At 41.5% G+C, this 20,240-nt stretch overlaps 1 protein-coding gene across 1 annotated transcript; it reads right to left on the reverse strand.

Annotated features, from left to right (window-relative positions):
- Positions 1-2,555: 2,555 nt before the first annotated feature.
- Positions 2,556-20,224, reverse strand: CRKL (CRK like proto-oncogene, adaptor protein). Its single transcript, XM_002196812.7, has 3 exons — positions 19,399-20,224; positions 15,794-16,256; positions 2,556-7,318 (listed from the first exon to the last, which is right to left on the reverse strand). The coding sequence occupies exons 1-3, from the start codon at positions 19,710-19,712 to the stop codon at positions 7,184-7,186; spliced, it is 912 nt and encodes a 303-aa protein (XP_002196848.1). The 5' UTR covers positions 19,713-20,224; the 3' UTR covers positions 2,556-7,183.
- Positions 20,225-20,240: the final 16 nt, after the last annotated feature.

Below are 20,240 nucleotides of genomic sequence, written 5' to 3' on the forward strand. Positions count from 1 at the left end.
TCTGCCTCGATCAGATGGTCACTAGTGATGGTGAGGGTGGGTTACTGAGCCTCGTACAGGCAGGAGCTGCTGCTGAGTACTTGGAGTAACCTTTTTGTCTCTGCTGGGGTACATCCTGCACTTTGGGATGATTTTGGCCAGAGATTGCCAATGGTGCTGCTTATCCTGCATGTAGTGGTCAGACCTGTGTAAGCACATTCAGCAGAACCCCAGAACTGAGTTAATTTTAGCCTTTCTGTTTCAGACTCCTGCTGATGTGTCTCATGTCCAGGCCAAGGTGCTATTTCTTGCAGGGAAATGATCTTTGTTAATTTTAGATCTAGTTCTTCAAAGTGCCGAGTAGGCACAGCTATTCCAGGTAGTTGGGCACAGTGGGGGTGTTCAATCTTTGTGGGATATGGCTCTTGCTTACACAATGAAGGCCAAGCCTGATGAATTACGTTTCCTTTGTGCCCTGCAGAGCATGAGGCTGATGCTCAGCAGGACTCCAGCCCAGAGCTGTGTATCACTGCAGACTCAGAGCCAGAGCACCAGCTGCGATACCTGGAAAGAGAAAAGCTCTTTCTCTTCAAGGTCAGCGGATTAATTGTATCACCGGTCACAAGAGGAGGGGAAAAGAAGAGATGGTCTAACATAACAGAAATGGATTCAGCAGGTAGAAGTTCCCATGAGTGCCCCTGAACCACATAATCCAAATCAAAGTAGTAAAGTAACTGAATACATTAAAAACTGTGGAAATCGAGTCTAGAAATACAGGGGGTCATTACTTCCCAGTAAGAAAAAGTTTGATTTTTGTATTTTTTATGACAAGGATAGCAACAGCGCACTCTAAGGCCTGGCTGGGTTTGTCACTTCTCTAAGGAGTATCCCTGGGGGTCTCCAGCTTGGCTGCTGACTGGTGGAGTTGAGTGCCAAGAGTTGCAAACCAGCTCCTGTTGTTCACTTATGTCAGTCCCTTCTGTCTGTTCAAAACAGCATCCTCTCCTTGGACTTGCTACTCCCCCCAGATCAGTTGGATTTTGGGTGCAGGGGCAGCTGGAGGAAAGCAAAGCAGCATGTCCAGCACTGCCCTTCTACCCCTGCTGCCCTCTGACAGCCCAGCAAGAGCTGCTTCTGCCTGAGGATCTGGAGAGGATTCACTGGACAGCACAGACTGAGAATCAGTGCAGTGGAGGGGGATTAACAGTCCCTTGGATCCACACTTTCACTTCAGCTTTAGTGATACATTTCTAGACCAAATGCTAGTAACGGATTTCTCAGCGCTGACTTTCAGCTGCCCTTGTTGGACCAGCCAGGACGTACGAAGCAGGAGCCAGTTCCCTGTGGATATCCAGATTTAGCTCTGATCCCAATTGTCTGGTGTGCCAGCAGCGGGTTAGACTAGTAACTCGTGCAGGGAGGGTTCTGGTTACAAAATGCCTGGAATGAAGCAAGCAGGTGCTGGGAAGGTTAACTGAGGGGAGCACGGCGTTAATTCCCCATCGCCTCTCGCTCCCCCCTGCCTGCCCCGGGAGCAGCGGGATGGATCTTCCGCAGGTGAGGCTGTGCCGAGGGGCTGCCAGTCCCCGGTGAGCACGGCCACACCACAGAGCAGGGCTTAGATCAGCTTTTAGCTCCCAAGGTTGTGCGGTGTGGAGGAGCCCCGTGAGCAGAGGGCTGAGTCACGGTGGTGGGCGCTGGGTTCCCGGGCTGGAGCAGTGAGTGGACAGCCTGACTCAGGGTGGGCGCAACACTCGGTGTCAATGAGTCACAACAATCGGTGCCGCTGTGGCTCTCATGCTCTCAGGGCTTGCATTTCAGAGCAGGAGGCTCACTCTGGACAGCTGGGATGGTTTCTTTCCCTGCTGCAGCGGGGCTCAGCTGTTCGCACAGCGACCGCCAGTTTGCAGCTCGGGGATGGAGAGTTCCTGAAATCGGAACTGCCTTACCTTTCCCTGCTGAGCTGTGACTGGTGGTCCAGCAGCTGCTACAGGAGCAGCTGACCTGTCCCCTAAAAAACAAGGCAGAGGGGATGATATGGGGGACAAAAATCAGTACGGTTGCTCCAAGGCGAGTGTGGACCTCAGGAGCTTTTCATCTGTGCACAGTCCACACTCTGGAGAACCATGTAGAAGTGGAACTGTGTTCCGCTGTGGCTGCAGTTTATTTGATTTATTTAAGTGTATTGCCTACTGGTGTAAGTGCCAACAGACACCTCTGGGTATGTCTAAAAGGGTGTTTGACATCACACCGGTTTAGAAACAAAACCTTTTCAATAAATCAGTGACAAACTGATGAACCCAGCTGATCCCAGCTTGCACTGAAAAATGGAGGCTTGTGCTGCACGTTGTTGGACTGAAGTAACTGAACTACTTCACATTTGCACTTGTGGAAGCCTGAATGCAGGTAAGACAAATAAACCCACCTTGATGCTTCCTGTTACCTTTTACTTTTTGCCTTAAACAGGATTACCAAGCCCACTGAATATATCTGACCTATTCTCATCTTTAAAACACAAATGGTTTTCTTCAAAACATAAATTGCCAAATGTGACTATTTGATGATAAGACACTATGCAGAGTTGGCTATGAATGTTTATTAACATCACATGGAAATGTGTACTCCAGAGAAGACAAACGGGGCTGTCACCATACCTACAGAGTCCAGGGAACCAGAACAAGCGTTGTAGGCTTCTCCTTGGCAGCAGTTGCATGGCTGATGTTCTTCTTAAGTTTTCTTCCTATACAGGATCAGCTCAAGTATCAACACCTTGTTAATGATTTAAGTAAAAAAAACCTTTAAGTTTAGTTAAGTTACTATTGATCTGGATTGACTGAAAAGGCAGGAGATGACCAGGATGTGGGTTCTGACTTTGAAACACAGACAGTTCTGACGTTTTGCACCAGCATCTTGTGGCAGGGGCCAGCGCTGCAGTTGCTGCTCTCCAGTGCCTGCACAGGTTACACCTTAGTTACTCAACCAATAATAAGCGAAATTCAAACCACTGCATAATCCAGTCATTCTTACAAGCACAGTCAAGGGCATCACAGTAAACAAAGGTTATGGCTTCCAGAGACCCTTAAAAGCCGGGGCCAAAGAGCACAATAAATACAGTGGTGGAAGAGCACAGACGTGTCGGGCGTCAGGGCAGAGGAGGCAGTGGCCATCTGTATCACTGGAGATGCATCTTTTTCGTGTGACCCTCCAGAGCCCAGCAGTACTGTCTGAGAAGAGGCACGAGGATGGAACAGGAGAGTAACATTCAGCCTGGCAACAGCATTTTCTCCTGCTTAATTCTTCGATTCTGGAAAACTTCAGTTGGCACGCACTGTTCACCCACAGAACAGGGCATGGTAAGGACAGAGTAAGGGCTTAAACACTCTGCTGTTATTGTCAAGGTTCTCAGACTAAAGACGACAAATAATACTGTAAGTTGAGGCAAGTTTTATTTAGACTGTACAAATGGCATTGGGGAAAAAACACAGTGGCTTGATGTTGGGACCAGTTCTATGAATTAAGTGGAGTAAGAAATTAAAAAGGCACTAATCTTAAGAAAAGACACTCTGTAAATTCTAAGAATATAATTCATTTAATACTGTTAATCTTATAGCACAAAAAATAAAACAAGCTATGATCCCCAAAATAAAATTTAAAAGCTTACACTTAATATTATTGCCTGAAGATCATGGTCTTTAAATTACATATTGTGTTTAAAAGTTTACACAGTGAAGACTGTCTCAATTACAAGGCCACCTTTCCCACTGCAATAATTGTATCCTTGTCCCAAAATACACTTTAACACAAATAAACAGAAAATGACAACTATACAGGAACGCTTTCACTGGTCCCAAAAGGCAGTCTTTTAGGCAGGTCTCACTTTCAAATGCAGGTATTGAGGAAAATGCTTGAAAACTGGACTAGAAAACAAAGGCAGCCCATTCATTCCCAGGATGTTAATACAATATAAAAAATTACTTTACAGGCACATGAAATGGCACAAAGAATGCTGTTTTTCCCTTTACAAAAATAATGCTCAGGCTCTTCAGAGCCTCAACCCAAACAGGATATTCCCTTTTGTTTATTCTTTCCCAATTTGTAAACAATCATGAATTAAATAAGCGCTTATCCAGTGATGGACACTGATTAAAACAGTTTTCATTTAAACTTTCAGACTGATCAGAGGCTTCAATGTCTATATACACATGTACACAGCAGGTGGAAGCCAAGCCTTTCGTGACAGTTGACTACTGTGGCACCAGGTCATTACACCAGCTCCTAGTTCCAAAGCAAGGACAGCTTTAATGGTGCATAGATCGAAGCCATCACTTGTAGGCTCTCATGCTTCATATCAAGGTTACCTTACACGCCCAAGAACATTTACACTGATAAGATTATCACTCAGATTTAGGAGGTTCCATAAAACAACAGCACATGTGTAAGCAAGCGACAAGCAATTGAGAATCCAGAGTCCCTCAAAGAGAAACACACACTGATCCAATGCAGTCTTTATATGAAAATACTTGTCTCATAGTAAAATAGCCAAGACACATTTTGAAGCAAGGTTACAATCAGCTTAGGCTGGTCAGTATGCTACATTGAAACCACATTTTACATACCTGAACCACACCGCTGCTACTTGGAGAAACACTGTCCATTCATGGCATAAAATCAGGTTCACAGAAATTCAAGAATTCTTGTCTTTGCATCAGATACCACTACACACAAATTTTGCATAGTTTTGAAGGTAAAGTACTTTGCTTTTCTGCAGTATTGGAACATAATTAAACTTAAAACAATGTCTGTGTTCAAAGCGTACACCTTATTCAATGAGGGGATGAGTCAAGATGTTTATTTCAGTGAAAAAAAATCAGGTTAAAAGTTACGTTCAAGATCTCAAATCTCACAGTATTTATTTACCACGCAAAGGAAGAATTCTACAGTCAGTCTTCTGAAGAGCTGCCTGTAACTAGGTCAGGCCTGAAATAAGATTTCTCTGCAGCAGACTGAGTTTAGTGCAGTTTGTATTCAGAAGATGACTTTCAGTAGTACAATCTATGTAGTAAACGTGCAGGTATTGTTAGGGCACAGGAAAAACATGACCTTCTTTAGTTAAGAGAACTGCATAGCTTTTCTTTGCAAGACAAAATGTCAATGCCTATTGTCAAGAATTACAGCACCAAACACTTCAGTCAATGCTACTCTACTTCACAGTTAATTTGGTAGTAAAATGCTCTACAAGAACTTCCAGACTGTCAGCCACTTGATCAATACTACAAAAAACAGTTAATAGATGAATGGAGAGATTTCTTTAAAACCTGGCATTTTGAATGTCTGCTTGTGAATGCCATTTCTGCAGTTCTTCAGTGCCTTCCAACTGAGGATCTCATGGCACTCCCACATCAACTACCAACAACAAGCTTTTATTAGGATCAAGCAACACAAATCAACAAGAAAACATGCTGGAACTTAAGACAATGTTTATATCATTAGACATTTGTAAGATCTGATGACATTCTGCAGGCATTTGAAGTTTCTCATTTTGCTGCAACCAACAGCCTACCAAAGTTGAAAAATGGGAGCTGCTGTTTTCCTGCCAGCTTCCACACTGGACATCGGCCTTAACCAGGCTGTCTGAGAAGGGAGGTTTTGTAGCTGTATCTTTGCAGACATGTATTCTGTTAATTCAGTGTTCCATCATTTTGAAATGAGCATTCCAGTTCACCTACACCACACATTTGAAGAAGGTGGCACAGGATTCCCCTGTGCCTACGCTTTCAGATCCTGCACCCAGGCTCAGGCTGAGCACCCCAATGGCGCTCACCCAGCTGCAGCCAGGAGCTCCCTGCTGCAGAAAAATCACAGCAGGACAGCACAGTAGGGAAAAAACTACACAAAGAGGGAAGGAGCTACACTAGTAACAGACACCTCTGGGCCTCCTCCAGCCGAGCATTACCACATGGGGAACCCAGGCAAGCTGACTCCAATTGACCATTTTCTAGAGGATGCTGCGAAGGGGAGGGACCTGGGCCATATATAAAACAGAGCCAATGCCTTAGGAAGGGTAAAAGAAAGATGTCAGCATGCAGAGGAGCTGGGATACAAGCAAGGAAAATGGAAAAAGAAGGAAGGGAAAAAAGATGAAAGCAGCTCTGGAAGAGAAGCAGAGCAACACAGACACTCTGGTAAAAAGGTACTGTGTTTGAAAAACAGCTTTTGATGAGCTGGGGCTGGTATAGCTAGGAAACTTTGGAGAGAGCAGGGAGCCTGCAGAGAAATGGATATAAATGGTCTTTAAATGTTTAAATAAGAGGATTTTATCAGTATTTACTAAATTCTTCTGTCCCACTCCTACCTCTCCTCATGGCAATCTGATCTGTCTACCAAGTAACAGCTTGATGACAAGCACTTCTGTGTAGTAAAACAACACTGCAGAAGAGCTGTATGTAGACCAGGCCAAAGTGTTTCCCCTTAAAGCTCATTTTCTACAGTTAGTGCTTGCAAAAATCAACAGAAATGCATTAAATATGTCAAAACCAAGTTACAAGTATCAACCCCTCCTAGGTTTCCTTATAAATAAATGCCTCAGCGTCAATGCAGCTCAATCAATGGTTATTTGCATTTAACACACACTGTTTTAGGAAGGTCAACAACAAGCTTAAGAGTTAACAGAAAAGAGCAGTGTCTAATACAACTGCTTAGAATACATAAGCTCCAATTATTGTCCTCTAAAGAAACCATCATTTTAAATGTACTACCTTAGGACAGGTAATTTCAAAACTAAATCTTCTTCAGTTCTAAAATTGCATTTTTGTTGTTGCTTTTTGTTGGACAGTAATGCACAAAGTTGCATGTTTGACCTAAGATTGGGCTCTTCCTACTGAGCAAACCAGAAAATGTCCATGGAAGTCTCAACAGGAAAGGTTTTTTCCCCATACCTCTCTGCTATATTCCGGTTCAGTCTTCTCCAGCTTAAGGCCCAAAAAAGTTTTAAAAATGAAACTAAATTCATGATGCAACTATGGTCTGAAGGTCAGGCAGTGACTTCAGTTGTATGTATTCCAAATGTATATTAAAAGAACTGTCAACTGCAGCAAGCTGGAAAATGGGCAAGGCTAGCAATGTGCCATTAAGTCATCATCCCACCTCAAACAATGCTAATGATAGCCAGGAAAATGAAGCAGCAGTGTAAATCGGGCAGAGGGAGTCACTCGTTCTCGTCTGGGTTTTGAGGGTCAAATAGCTGGACATGCGTGAAAGGGAAGAGCCCTTTGCGACCGTTGACTTCTCCTTCCCACTGACCGTTTATATTCATCCTCGTGACCTTCACAATATCTCCAACCTGCAGAATTAGAAACAAAAAATCTCCTTATCATACTTGGGATTCTCACCTCTGATACAAATCAAATGAAGAACACAAACAAGCCCATCATAGGGAAAGAAATCTTGCCCTCTTCTTGGCAGAAGGTTCAATTGAAAAGTTGATTTTACTGAACTACAATACCAGCACTTTGTTGCTAAACATAATAATGTTGTCTGTTCTCTGAGATTCTTAATTACATCTATATTTATAAAGATTACTGAACTACACCTCTTTTTATAGGAGAGCTTACAGCTTCATGCTGTATCTTTAGCTTAGATATAAATTCACATCAGTAACGCTACCATCAGTGATGAGTCACAACATCCTTTCAAAAGAGCACAGTACTAGGACTGGTTTTAGCAGCAGATAACTTAAAAGAAATGTAGCTTTTCTAAGAAAGACTCCTAAGGCAAAGAAACCATTACTTGAGGCTCTAATTCTGATGATCACAGTCTAAGAAACCTTCTGTAATTTCTAAAATAATGGTACACTTCCAAAGTGGGGAAAAGCAATCTCAAACTTTTATTTTTTTAGTAGTAGTAGATGTAGATTCTAACTTTATTTGTGGTTTTCACATCTACTTCCTGTCAAAGCATTTGAAGCAGGAATGATGATATGTCAGGCCTTTCCTACCGTACCTATTTTCTTCCTATCTGGCAGTGGAAAATGAGAGAAGTCTAAGCTATGATCAAGCAAGAAACAACAGCCCAAATGATGACAAATTATACTCTCACTGTTAAACTGCTGTATTGAATCTGGATTAGGACAATTTACAAAATGAAACATCCAAATTGACAAGAAGCTTTTAAGACAAGCTAAATACTCATTCTTCTGAGATGCTTCTGGAGAGCTGAACACGTGGTCTATTACAGCAGCTCTCTAACTTTCCCCCTCCCTTCCTGTTTACTTATTTGACTCTATGTGGTAACTACATTAAATAAAAGTAAATATTAGACAAGTGACATTAGCAGCTAAATACTAATTTTACAAACAGTAGAACCAGCCTATGACCAATGCCCAAACTAGGTCCAAGCTCTTTGTAATTGAGTCTCAGTTATCAAACTACTGCTGTGAAATTCAAAGGAAACTAGCTTTAATCTTATTAAGGAAAACATAGACATTGATACAGCATAGAAAGCAATTTGTCTACATTTTCTAAATAGTATTGAAATTCAGACCGGTTAAAGGTAGGCCCTTGGCAACATCCTTAAACTTTTCAGGTGAGACTTTTATATTTTATGTTAAAGAAAAAGCCCTGAGTTTACAAAACAATGTGCATGTCAGTAGATGATTTGAAGCCCATTTAACCCATTTAAGCCCATTACTGTAACAGGTATTTTTGAAGATCACACAGAAGCAAGAACCCTTAAGTGAAATTTAAGATACTATAATAAACTGGTTGGCAGTCAGACACTCAGTGTAATGTCTCTTAAAATAAAATTCATTGAACTTTGAAACTATTCTCAGAGATTTAAGCCTTACATGTTGCTCTGCTTCCCTACTTTTTCTCCACTACTTTGGCCGTCTGCGTTCTGTCTGCCTCCCATATTTGAGACTGTCTCACTTGGAACAATTGTAATCTTGTGCTTTTGTGAGGGGAGAAAATCCTTTGAAGTCCACTGAGGCCATATACCTTTCTTAAATGGACAATTTGATATTTGCTGCTCCTAAACTCAAACGTGAAGTCAGCATACAGAATTAAGCAGTTAAACACTGCGTGTACACACAGAATCTGCCCGACTGCTTTTCAGTCTCCAGGGCCTGCTGCAGCATGCTCTGATTGTATATTTGCTAAAAAGCACAATTTGTCAGACTCCTCACTCAAGAAAGCTTTAAATAGTAACAAGATGACCTAAACAGGAACCCAGCAAATGTTTCTTTAGGAAAATGCTGATAAGATCTATAAATACTCAGTGTTACATTTGCTACATTTAAATAACCCTTGAAGACAGATGTAAGTTCCAAATTCGAGACCCAACCTGAGGAAGATGCAGTTAACATCACAACAGTTTAAAGCTAATGAGTTGTGTTTTCACTACATCATAAACCAAACCCACTCTCAAACCCTTTAATCTTAAAAATAATCTTTTGAATCAAAAAAGTGGACCTGCATTTTCTGAGTCTGACAATGTAGTTCTGTTCATGTGCTGTAGAGATCAAGCCAATATTCATTCTGATGCTCTAGAACAGATATTCTTCAGCTTGGTTTTGAAAGACTTCACAGTGTGAGTAGGTTTGGAAATCTTTGCTTCAGCTGAGTGAAAAGAGTATTTAAAATATGTCTCCTATTGCGTGGCAACAAACTGCTCTGTAGATTAATGATGTAAAATGTCCTTCATACTGCTAAGTGGGCAAAGCTGCTGCATACCAGCATCTGCCACTAAAGAGAGCTGGCTGAAAAAAGCTGCTCAAAACATACTCCCATATGCTGAGAACCACTGGAATAGTAAATTAATTTGCAATAACTTTCAACTATTTTTGAGAGGTTTTTTTTTTTTAATGAAAGCTGCTGAATATCCTCTTGTGCTGTATTATTTTAAAAATGTAGTTTCTCTGAGAAGACTAAATGAAACAGCATGTTGAAATAATTAGTGCAGGAACCTTGATTTCATGCTGGACTTATTCATGATCTTACCTGAAGGACCTTAATTTCAAATGCATTTTTCCCCCAAGTAAAAGCACTATTTCATAAATGTCTTGTAAAGCATCTATAACATGGTCAGCTGAGGTCCAATCTCCCACTAAAATTACTTAACACACTAGCTTTTTTTGAGAATATTTTAAACCAGCAAGAAGAATTGTCTTATGATTAGGCACAGGACAGAGTCAGGAGACGTGGTTCTATTCTCATCTCTGCCAAAACTTCCTGTATGACTCTGGACAGCTAATAGCCCTTATCTACAGATGAGGAGAACACTTCCTTAGACTCAGCATCTCTCAGACAAGTTAATCCAGTTGTGAAGCACACCAGCATGGCTGGAATGAAGTATCACTGCTGAAGTAATACTTCTGAAATGCAGCCATTTGGTTACACCCAAATGATAAAAATCAAAATGTATTTTAGATAGCATCTTTCATTATGTCCTTGTTAGAGCATGAATTCAAAGCCCTGGGGAAACAGAAGCTGTGGAAAATGCCAGTCAGAAAGGTTACTTCATTCACTCTAGACTCTTCCATACCTGCCTTCCATCTGAAGCTGATTCATACTCTGCAAAAGGTTTCCTGCAAGCCATTTTAGTCAGCCAATTCAATGAGTTTTACAGATATTCCAACAATTCTATGTTAATAGTTCTATGACTGATAAAGTTCTGTAATATAAGTTTAAGGAGATAAAAATGCATTAAAATTCTAAATCATCATTTTAGCCCACTGGGGTCAGTCTATAGAAAACATTGCTCTCTGGAATCTACAGGGGGTTAAATCTCAGTCATTATCCTAATTAGTGTCACAGCTCACCTCCTCTGGTAACACTAACATCAATATCAAAACAAAACAGTTCTTCAGGCCAGCTGCCTGTCTGGAGAAGAACAGACAAGGTCCAACACTGAGAAAATACCTGATACCGCACTGTCCCCAAAGTGAGGAGCTACACAAGAGAGGCAGAGTTCAGCCACTCTGCAAACAGGACAAAAGGACACTGAAGGAACTGCTGCTGTATTGGAAGATCCAAGAAAGCACCAGGCTAAAAGCACAGCCTAATTATCCTTCAGTTCTGATATTCTGGGCCAGAACACAATTGATGCCCAAACTGGAGAATCAAAGAGTTCAGAGGAAAAGCTTCATCCATTCCTGAGACATGAAAGGAGATTCAAGGGCAACACAGAAATGTGGAAGTGCTAGATGTAATTAACCAGGCCTCACCTAGGAACAGATTAAAACAAAGGAACTTTGCATTTCACCAAGAGCCAGGAAAACTGTCAGCAGGGGCTGCAGCATCAAATAAGTGCTGCATTCATTACAGGTGCTAGTCTGTCTCCTTCAGATTGAGTCACTGTCGTGACTATACAGAATTTGGAGAGTTCACTTTCAGTTCAACAGTTATAGCAACTAAAGCTCCCTGATCAATAGCTCACACTACACAAATATAGGATCAATACTTTGCTTAAAATTCAGACTTTGTGGGTTAGATGCATTCTAATGTGTAACACAGCAAGGCTAAGTTTCCTTGGCTTAAGAAAAACACAATGCTTGTTGTCTACTGAAAGAAGTAGCCTAATTTCCTAATTAAGAAAGTTCTACTGCTAGCACATTTTGGCCTACTTGTATCAAATTTCCTTTGAAGAGGGAAAAAGTTAACTGTAACCTAATTGCAACAAGCTCAAGAGAAATATTGTAAGTCAGTTATATAATTATGGTGGATGGATATTTATTTAACCAAAACATTTCAGTGACAGGGTAACTTTGTACTAGCAAATATATACATGTATGATTGCTACATCACAAAAAGGTAAACTACTTAATACTATAATGCAGGCACAAGTCTATAAGACACTAGTATAAAAACTTTTAAAAATATAGTACAACTCATGTTTAAAAAGAAAAAACAAATCTTTGATTCCATAACACTATTAAGTCTGGAAATGATCTCTAGAACCACTGTGGCCTTCAAAATTTACTATGACACTGATTAGAGCATTGGTGATATATATAAGAATATTTTTTTGAGTTCAACAAGTATAAATCTGATGGCTGCTGCTGGTCCCCTGCTGTCTGGCTCCTTACCCTATTTCATTCCTTGTTTTAAGTGACTGTAGAATTTGTTGTTCATGTCCTGGTTAGAGCCTGTCAGTTTGAAACAAGGCTTCACACTGTTTCTAATAGACTGCTTATAGAATTACTACAAGTTTTTAAATGCTGGGAAACTTTCAGGTAGACTTTGCTGCTCTGTATCACAGTAAGATGCCAAAGAGTCAAATCAATCACCTTCTTAAAGTGTAAGTCCTTGGAACAGCGATTGCCCTCCTGGTTTTCCCATAGTAATCAGGAGGATGGAAGAACAGCAATGCATAACCCTGTGGTGCAGAGTTTTGGTCCCAATAAGCACAGGACACTGTAACCCTGTCCTTTGTAGCCCTTCCTCTACAGCACCAGAAAGGAAGGAAATTGCTTCTTGGCTAGAAGTACACAAGTAAAGAAACAGACCTGGCTCCTCGGCTGTTGAGCTTTTCGGTTAGGGGTTGGGTTTGGTGGTTTCTATTTTTATTTTGTAGCTTGCTTGTTTAGTGGTTTGGGTTTTTTAATGCCGTATCCATAAAATTGTACACATATTAGGAATGAAGTTAGTTGTAGTCAGAAGCTACAAACTTCAGTCTGTAGAATTTCATATTCATTAAAAACATTAAATCTAAACTGTGAAAGTAACTCAACAGATAAGAGCATAAGTAAATCTTAGAAATATATGTAATTTATTGTAGACTTTACTAACTGTTCCCTGGTGCAGGGAGATGCACAAAATTACATGTACCACCAGCTGTAAGCTTTGAGATATTGTCTATACTTAAAACTAGCATTTTAGCCTATAAACAAATTAAAATTTATTTTTTTTATTTCAGAGAATAAAAGTGGGGTATATAACACAATAGGATCGAGTCAAGACTTCGGCATTAGTAACTTCAATAACACCAATATTGTTACCCAGAGAGGCTGTGAACTCCCCATCCCTGGAAGTGTCCAAGGCCATGCTGGATGGATCCTCCTGGGTTAGTAGAAGGTGTCCCTGCCCATGGCAGGGGTTGAAAAGAAATGAGCTCTAAGGTCCTATCCAACCCAAACCACTCTGTGAGTCTATATAATGTTAAATAAACTTAGCCCAGCAAAAATAAATGCCCTACTACTATCCTACAGAAGTAAAATTGTAGTTGCTCTTAAATTGTCACACTTCTAAACTCACCAGTTGAATTTATCTGTATCCAATCTATCAGATCTCATTTCAGATTTTCTGCAGAACAGTCATTTGGTCACTTATATTTTTCATGTAATAAATTAAAAAAAACAACAACAACAAAAAAAACTTGCTTACAAAACAAACTTCACTGTAATAGGCTATAAATTCTTACCTTTTCTTAAGGAAAAATTCTGTCAGCTTCTGTAAACAATAGTGTACAATGGAAACACTGGCCTTGCAGGCAGGGAGCTTGTCCCATTTTCAAGCTGAACCAAGAAGAATGACACTGCTCCACTTAAAAGGAAGTCGAGCAGATTATTGTGCCATGGCTTTATTTACTCCAGATGCTATTCTCTTCCTTTTAAGTACTGTCTGTGTGCTGGCCACACAAGGCTACAGCCAGCAAACAGATATTTTGCTTTCATATTGCTTTATCAGTTGAGATGAGGTTGCACAATCAGCAACCATGTAATTACACTCACAAGGTGTGCTACCTGTACAAGTGAACAGCCACCCTATTCTGAGGGGGAGAACTATCAAATAATATTTTTATCAAAGAACACCATTAACTTTCTTCCCCAAAACAGTCCCATAACCTGTTTTTTGTCTAACACTACTTTCAGTGGTCTTACAAAACAGAAGTTTCAAATGGTTCAGTTTATTTAGTAATGTGTAGAGCCCTCAGAAGGCTAGGATTAAATATTTTATCAGGATCCTGCAAGGGATTGTCAAACTAAAGAAAAATAATGAAAAGGAGCTGAATTATTTTTTCTTTAAGAATAGCCTATGTGACAAAAAAAATACTGCTATAATGAAGTTGCTGAAGTTCCCTATGCATGGATAGATATGGAGAAGCTGCAGTCACTGATTTCAATGAAAATGTAGAACAGTTCCCAGAATTCTGCTTCTGAAGCCTCTTGAGAAGCCACAGTGTGGATGAGGTACACTTGCAAAGAAAACAGACTGCACGGGAAGGCAAAATATGCCAGTGTTGAGAGACAAAAAACCATGAGGCAGTAAGTGATTAGAGGATGAAAAGAATCTCTCAAACAAACTTCAGTAATCTGAGGGTTCAAACCAAGTCAAACCTATTTGTTGGCCAGAGAAATAATCCTACTGGTATTCTAGAGTAGCTAAACTGATGGGGCTAACTAGTCACTTAAAGGACAAGTCAGAAAAGTTGATATGTAAGGACCAACCTTCCAAGTGGTTCTGCAAGTTCCCTGAAGTAATTCCATGACACATTGATAACATCACAAGATCAATCACTTGCCTTGCTTTGCTTTCAGAAGCATGAGTAGTTTTGGCAGGAATTTTCTGTACAGTGCAGTTGGCAGTGAATTTACACTTTGTTCTATGGTAATTTTCACACACTGTTCACAAATATCAAGCTGCTAGTTTTCACAAGACAAAGGAATTCCAGTGATTCATATTTAACTTTTAACCCCACAAGAGCAACCTTAGAAGTCTTACAAATACAGGAGTAAAGCAATTAGGGTGAGCACTCTGAATAATGGGAAGTCACAAATATAAACTTCCAAATTTCAGTCAAAAGTATCAGCCATAGGCTTTAACTTGCAAAGTAACTGAGCAAAAACAACAGGAAAAGTTCAAAAGTATTTAAAAAACCATTATTTTTTTACTTGCTAAAATGTTGCTGCTTCCTATGCTTGTTTGCTTGCATTTGTGCCTGGAAGTATTGCAGCATGCTCAAATTTCACTTTTTCCAGTGAGTCATTTTTGAATTACAGGTTAATTAGCCTTCAGTATCATCTAAATGTGAAAGTAACAGTCTTCTGGAGATAGCTTTGACAAACTTCTTCCAATCAATCATTTATTCCAGTTAAACTAGAAGTACAATATGAATTATTTACAGAATAACACTCTATAAAGTTTTACAAGATGTCTCTAATAAAAATAAAATTTAAAATGCAATAGCAAGCACAGGAACTTGCAGCACTTTAGAGGTTACACTACACTCCTTACCCCCAGTTTAGGTGTTAAGGTTTCTTAAATTCCACTTTTGAAAACCAAAGCAAAAGGGACTAGAATATTTCTGATATATTCTGCCCAGATTTTACCTCTCAGCACAAGATCTTCAAGTGCATCTCACAGCTGAGGATCAGAACCACTAAGTGTATAAGCCACCAATCTTTACCTTTCTCTGGAGGATGCCACTGTCAGTTCTTCGCCTGGAACTCTACAATGATTAAGGAAACATCTCTTTCCTTCCTCAAGATTAGGTGAAGAAGCAAAGCCATCCTCTCACTAGCACTTCTTCAGCATGTGTACACTCTGCTACGCTGGTAACATTTGCACAGTTGAACAAGCAAGAAGGGAGGGAAAATACAGATCCTGAAGTTACTTACTAGGTCACTTTTCTCAAAGGAAGTGGTATAGATGAAGCAATTCTTGTGGATGTTTCTTCAGAATGTAACCTAACTTCTCGGTCCCTCAACATAAATAAACAGACTCCACATGAAGTCATCCACATCAACTTCACCATAACAATTTTTAGTTTCTTCTTTCACAAGGCAATTGAAAACTCTGAGACTGGAGTAAAAACTTACCTCTAATGCCAGCGCAGTCTTGTCATAAGCACAGGGTACTCTCTTTTGGACAGCTTTGGCATAGACTGGTCCATTCTGTGTGGATGGCAGAGGATTGATCACTGCTCCAGGTGTGCTGGATACTGAGGGAAGGGGAGTTGCGGTTTGAGGCTGAGCATAAGCATGGGCAGGTTCTGGAATACCGTAACTGTTGGAATTCCTGTTTCCATGCTTCCCAATTGAAGATCTGACTAGCTTTTCTACGTAAGGAACAGGAATCATCCCAATCCGACCCTCCTTGTTTCTGGCACTCCACCACTGTTCTTCTGGCTTCTCTACAATTACCAGTATCTCGCCCTTTTTGAATGGGAGATCCTCAGCATCGTTGCCAGGAAAGTCATAGAGAGTCCGAACACACTCCACGTTTTCCTCTGCAGCGGACATAGCAGGGGCAGATCCAGATCCCATTGGTGGACTTGGATACCTGAAGATTTGGTAAAAGTAACAGCTTGGTTTGTATTTCCAGTAACAAACTAAGTACTAGGTTTGCAGCTAGTACTTAGGAACATCAATTAGAGAAGGATTAATTACTTGGGTTTGTAACCAAATCACTGGCTTGGTAGTATTGTGAGGCATTTCATGAGTAACTCACACTTCTCAAATAATGACTTAAATACCCAAAGAAGCCTCCCCAGAAGCCCAAAATAATCTATCATGGGATGCAGAAAACTGGAGAAATCATGCAAAATCTTCATCCACCTGTTCTGGATTGTTGTGATGATCTTAAGAGTCAAATTAATTCTATAGCTTAAGTTATCAGAGTAATGGTACAGAAAACCAAATTAAGACTATTTGGGGGATTGAGGTGGAAGGGCAATATATAAAAATGTAGCTGTGAATCTCTCCAAAAGTCCCCCACCACCTCCAAAGTCATCCAAATAATATGATTTTGTTTTTAACTTCAGCATCTACTTCTAAAGAATTCAGTAAGTAAATGCTAGACTTGAAGTACCATGGAGCAAAAAGGGAACAAAAGTAAGATGGTATGACATCTTCATAAAGACAGTATGAAATAAGAAGGAACTAAGAAAAAGAAAAAAAGCTAGACTTCTATAAATATTCCTTTGCCTATTTACCTATTAACCATATTATCTATAATTTATTTACATAATTGTTTATTACTATGTCCATCATTTGTCAAATACAGTCACTTTGTTGTCTGTGATAATATATAAGATTGTCCATCAAATGAGAATGCTTTTACTATTTTCATCATAAATGTTATACATTTTATTCAAAGCAGCTGTCAAAAAACTTTAGTGGATATAGGCCACAGCAGATACCTTATTATCTAAGCTATGATAGCAAGGATGCATGTCATTAACCTACTTCAAATCTCTTTTGCTACTTGCAAAATACGATGGAAGTCAAATCCCTGTGATTTTTCCATGATATGCCAGAAGCCCTGAAGATAAAGATATTCCATCTTTAGACACCCTGCTGCAGCCAAAGCAGGGGGACAGAGGGAAGCCTTCAGGGAACAATTGCTCTGCATAAGCAAGAGCTCAGGAACATCAGCAAGGATGGTCAGAGCTCACTACTAGAGACACAAAACAAACAGAAAGTTTAAAATGGTCCATTTAGGACTGTTTTAAAAGTTTAAGATGTCATCTCCAAGATCTAGAAGTACTGTAGGGCTCTATATAGAAACCACCTTTCAGACTGTACTTTATGAAATTAAGAATGAACAGCTTTCAAAAGCACAAGCATCTGTGCCCAGGAAAATGCCAGAGAAATAGGAATTAGCATAACAGTTCTGAAGCACATACCTGGCCACCCCTATTCTAAATCTAGTCTATTAACTAAAAATTAAAAAAAAAAACCCCAAAAATCTGGAAATTCTACCTTTCATCATCCCTCTTGCAGCAGGAAGTCTCCTTTGCACAGAATTTAAAACCATCAACCACATAACTGATTTTTCTAAGAGTATTAACAAAGACATTGTAAGGAAAAAGACCTAGTCAATCCCATTTGTAGCTCTATAAAAAAGCTAAAAACGTCAATTCCCTGCAGGTTAGGTTCCATTTGTCTGTGTGCTGAGAGAACAATATGCAACCAAAACCTTGAAAATAAGGTGGTACTAAAATGTTCACAGAACATTTCACACAGGACTCCTCAAACTCCACAAATACCAAGTGTGCAAGTGCAATCAGCTCCAAGTTCTCAAGTGCTTTGAAAAAGCCAAGCCAGTCATGGCCATAAATGATTAATAGCAAGTTTTTGCATCCAGAAAGGTTCAAGAGTATCCAGACTGGAGAACAGAGATAAGCATGAAGATTGCTTCAGCATAAGACTTTTATTCTTCCCAACTCTCTACAAGTTTAAGCATGCACATAACACTGGGCAGCTCCATTTAAGCATTCCTGCAATTGTGAAAACAATTTTTTTTTTCATCTACCCATCTCTCTAGCCACAATCACTACCCAAAAGGCTGCCAGCAGACTGAATAGTTCCTGAAGGTTGTGTTTTCTGTCACATCCTGCCCATCACTTGACAGCTTTTCAGAATGACTTTTGAAATTGGGTTTTTCAACTTGACAAGCTATTGTCAATCTTTGACAAGTGACTGTCATTAAGTACTGGTCTATGCCAAGGTTCAATTGTGATTATAAACCTAAAAGTTATTCTTCCCTCCTAAGAACTTGCTAATCTGCAAAATATAATAAGATATTAAAATGCAGAATTCAGAAGTGAACCAATTTGGATTTATTTTTTCAATATGCCACTGCTTCTCTCTTATTTAATTTCATTCTATCCAGGAAGCCCAAAAGTTTTGACAAAAGATACTGAGAAAGGTTTTATTAATTAAAATAGGATTCCTCATAAGCAGTTTACTGATGCATGTTGCAGGTATGTCCCATGCTGGGACCAGGACAAAGAAGGAGCTCATAGCCAAGTCACATTTTCCCATCCTCCTAGAACAGCATTTCTCAGTGAAGTGTATGGTATATGCAGATATAGATGAACAGTGCCACTAGCAATCTGTGAGAAAATAAGTGTTTTACATTTTTTTGGTGCAGAAATGCCACTCTAGAAGTTTGGCAAATGCTGCACTATGTATTAACGCTGACCTAACAGGGCGAAGCAGTCTAATCACATAAAAGCCAGTCCTATTGTAATCAGTGTGGGTGCAGGGGTAGACAGCAAACTAAGCTCAGAGGCTGTACTTCAATCACGGAGAGGACTGGTGAACCAGCTTCTCAACCATCCTTGGAACAGAGAGACAATAGTAGAAGAAAAGAGTAACACAAAAAGGGTGACGTACGACCACACCCTCTTTCAAGGCCATTACAGCCCGTGGCAGATGTACATGGTACCTTTACACACAAGGTCAGCACAGGGAGAGTGGATGATTGCACTGAAAGAGCAACACTTTTAACTGTCGGGGAGATCCAGAGCGTTAAAGCCCAGCGTTAGCAACGAATGTTTCCTTATTATTTATTCATAGCATCTACATCCAGTGCCAGGCTCCGGAGCTCATGGGCTGGACTGTGACACCTTTACAGGTCGCACGTCCTGGCGCCACTCGGAGCAAAGGTGGCGGTGGGTGTGGCGGGGGACACTCACCTGGGCGCGGGCTCGATGAGGGTGGTGGTGTCCAGGTAGTGGATCTTATAGAACTCCAGCAGGGCGGGCAGGTGCTCGAACTCCTGGTCGCCGATCTTAAAGCGGCGGTTGGGCAGGGAGTTGATGATGTAGTGGGAGACGCGGGAGTTCTCGGACACCGAGAGCACGTAGTCCCCCGGGCAGGTGGATGAGTCCCGCACCAGGAACATGCCGTGCCGCTGCCCCTGCAGCCGCGTCTGCGCCTCCGCCCGGGACACCGGGCCCACGTACCAGCTGGAGCGGTCCGACGAATCGAAACGAGCGGCGGAGGACATGGCTCCGGGCGGGGAAGGGGAAGGAAAGGGAGGAAGGAAGGTGAGGAGCCCGGAGGCCCAGGCGGAGGAAGAGACCCGGAGAAGAGGAGGCCTGGGCAGAGAGGCCTGGGAGGTGGAGCGGGCTGGGGGCGAGCGGGAAGCGGCTCGTGCTTAGTCCAGGAGAAAGGAAACCCAGGGCAAGGGGGATAAGGGAAGCTCCGTGCCGCTGGAGGCGAAGGGCCGAGGAGCGGCTGGGGTGGGGCTGGCCAGACGCGGCGCGCAGGGCCCCCGAGTCTCCCTCAGCGGCGGGGTGTGCAGGGCATCCTTCCCGCCTCTCTCAGGCCTGCGGCCGGCCCGGCCAGGCGGGTGACGAAGAGCAGCGGCGGCTGGCACGGCCGGGCGGCCCGGGAAGGCGGCGAGCGGAGCCGGCCCGGCTCGGGGCGGGACGGGGAGGCAGAAGCGCCGGGCGCCGCGTCCTCCCGCGGGTTCCTCCCCTCGCGAGCCCAGCTCCAAAATGGCGGCCGCGCCGGGCCGCGCGAGCGCCGCGAG

This window comes from Taeniopygia guttata, chromosome 15 (assembly GCF_048771995.1).
Source record: "Taeniopygia guttata chromosome 15, bTaeGut7.mat, whole genome shotgun sequence".
Taxonomy (NCBI): domain Eukaryota; kingdom Metazoa; phylum Chordata; class Aves; order Passeriformes; family Estrildidae; genus Taeniopygia; species Taeniopygia guttata.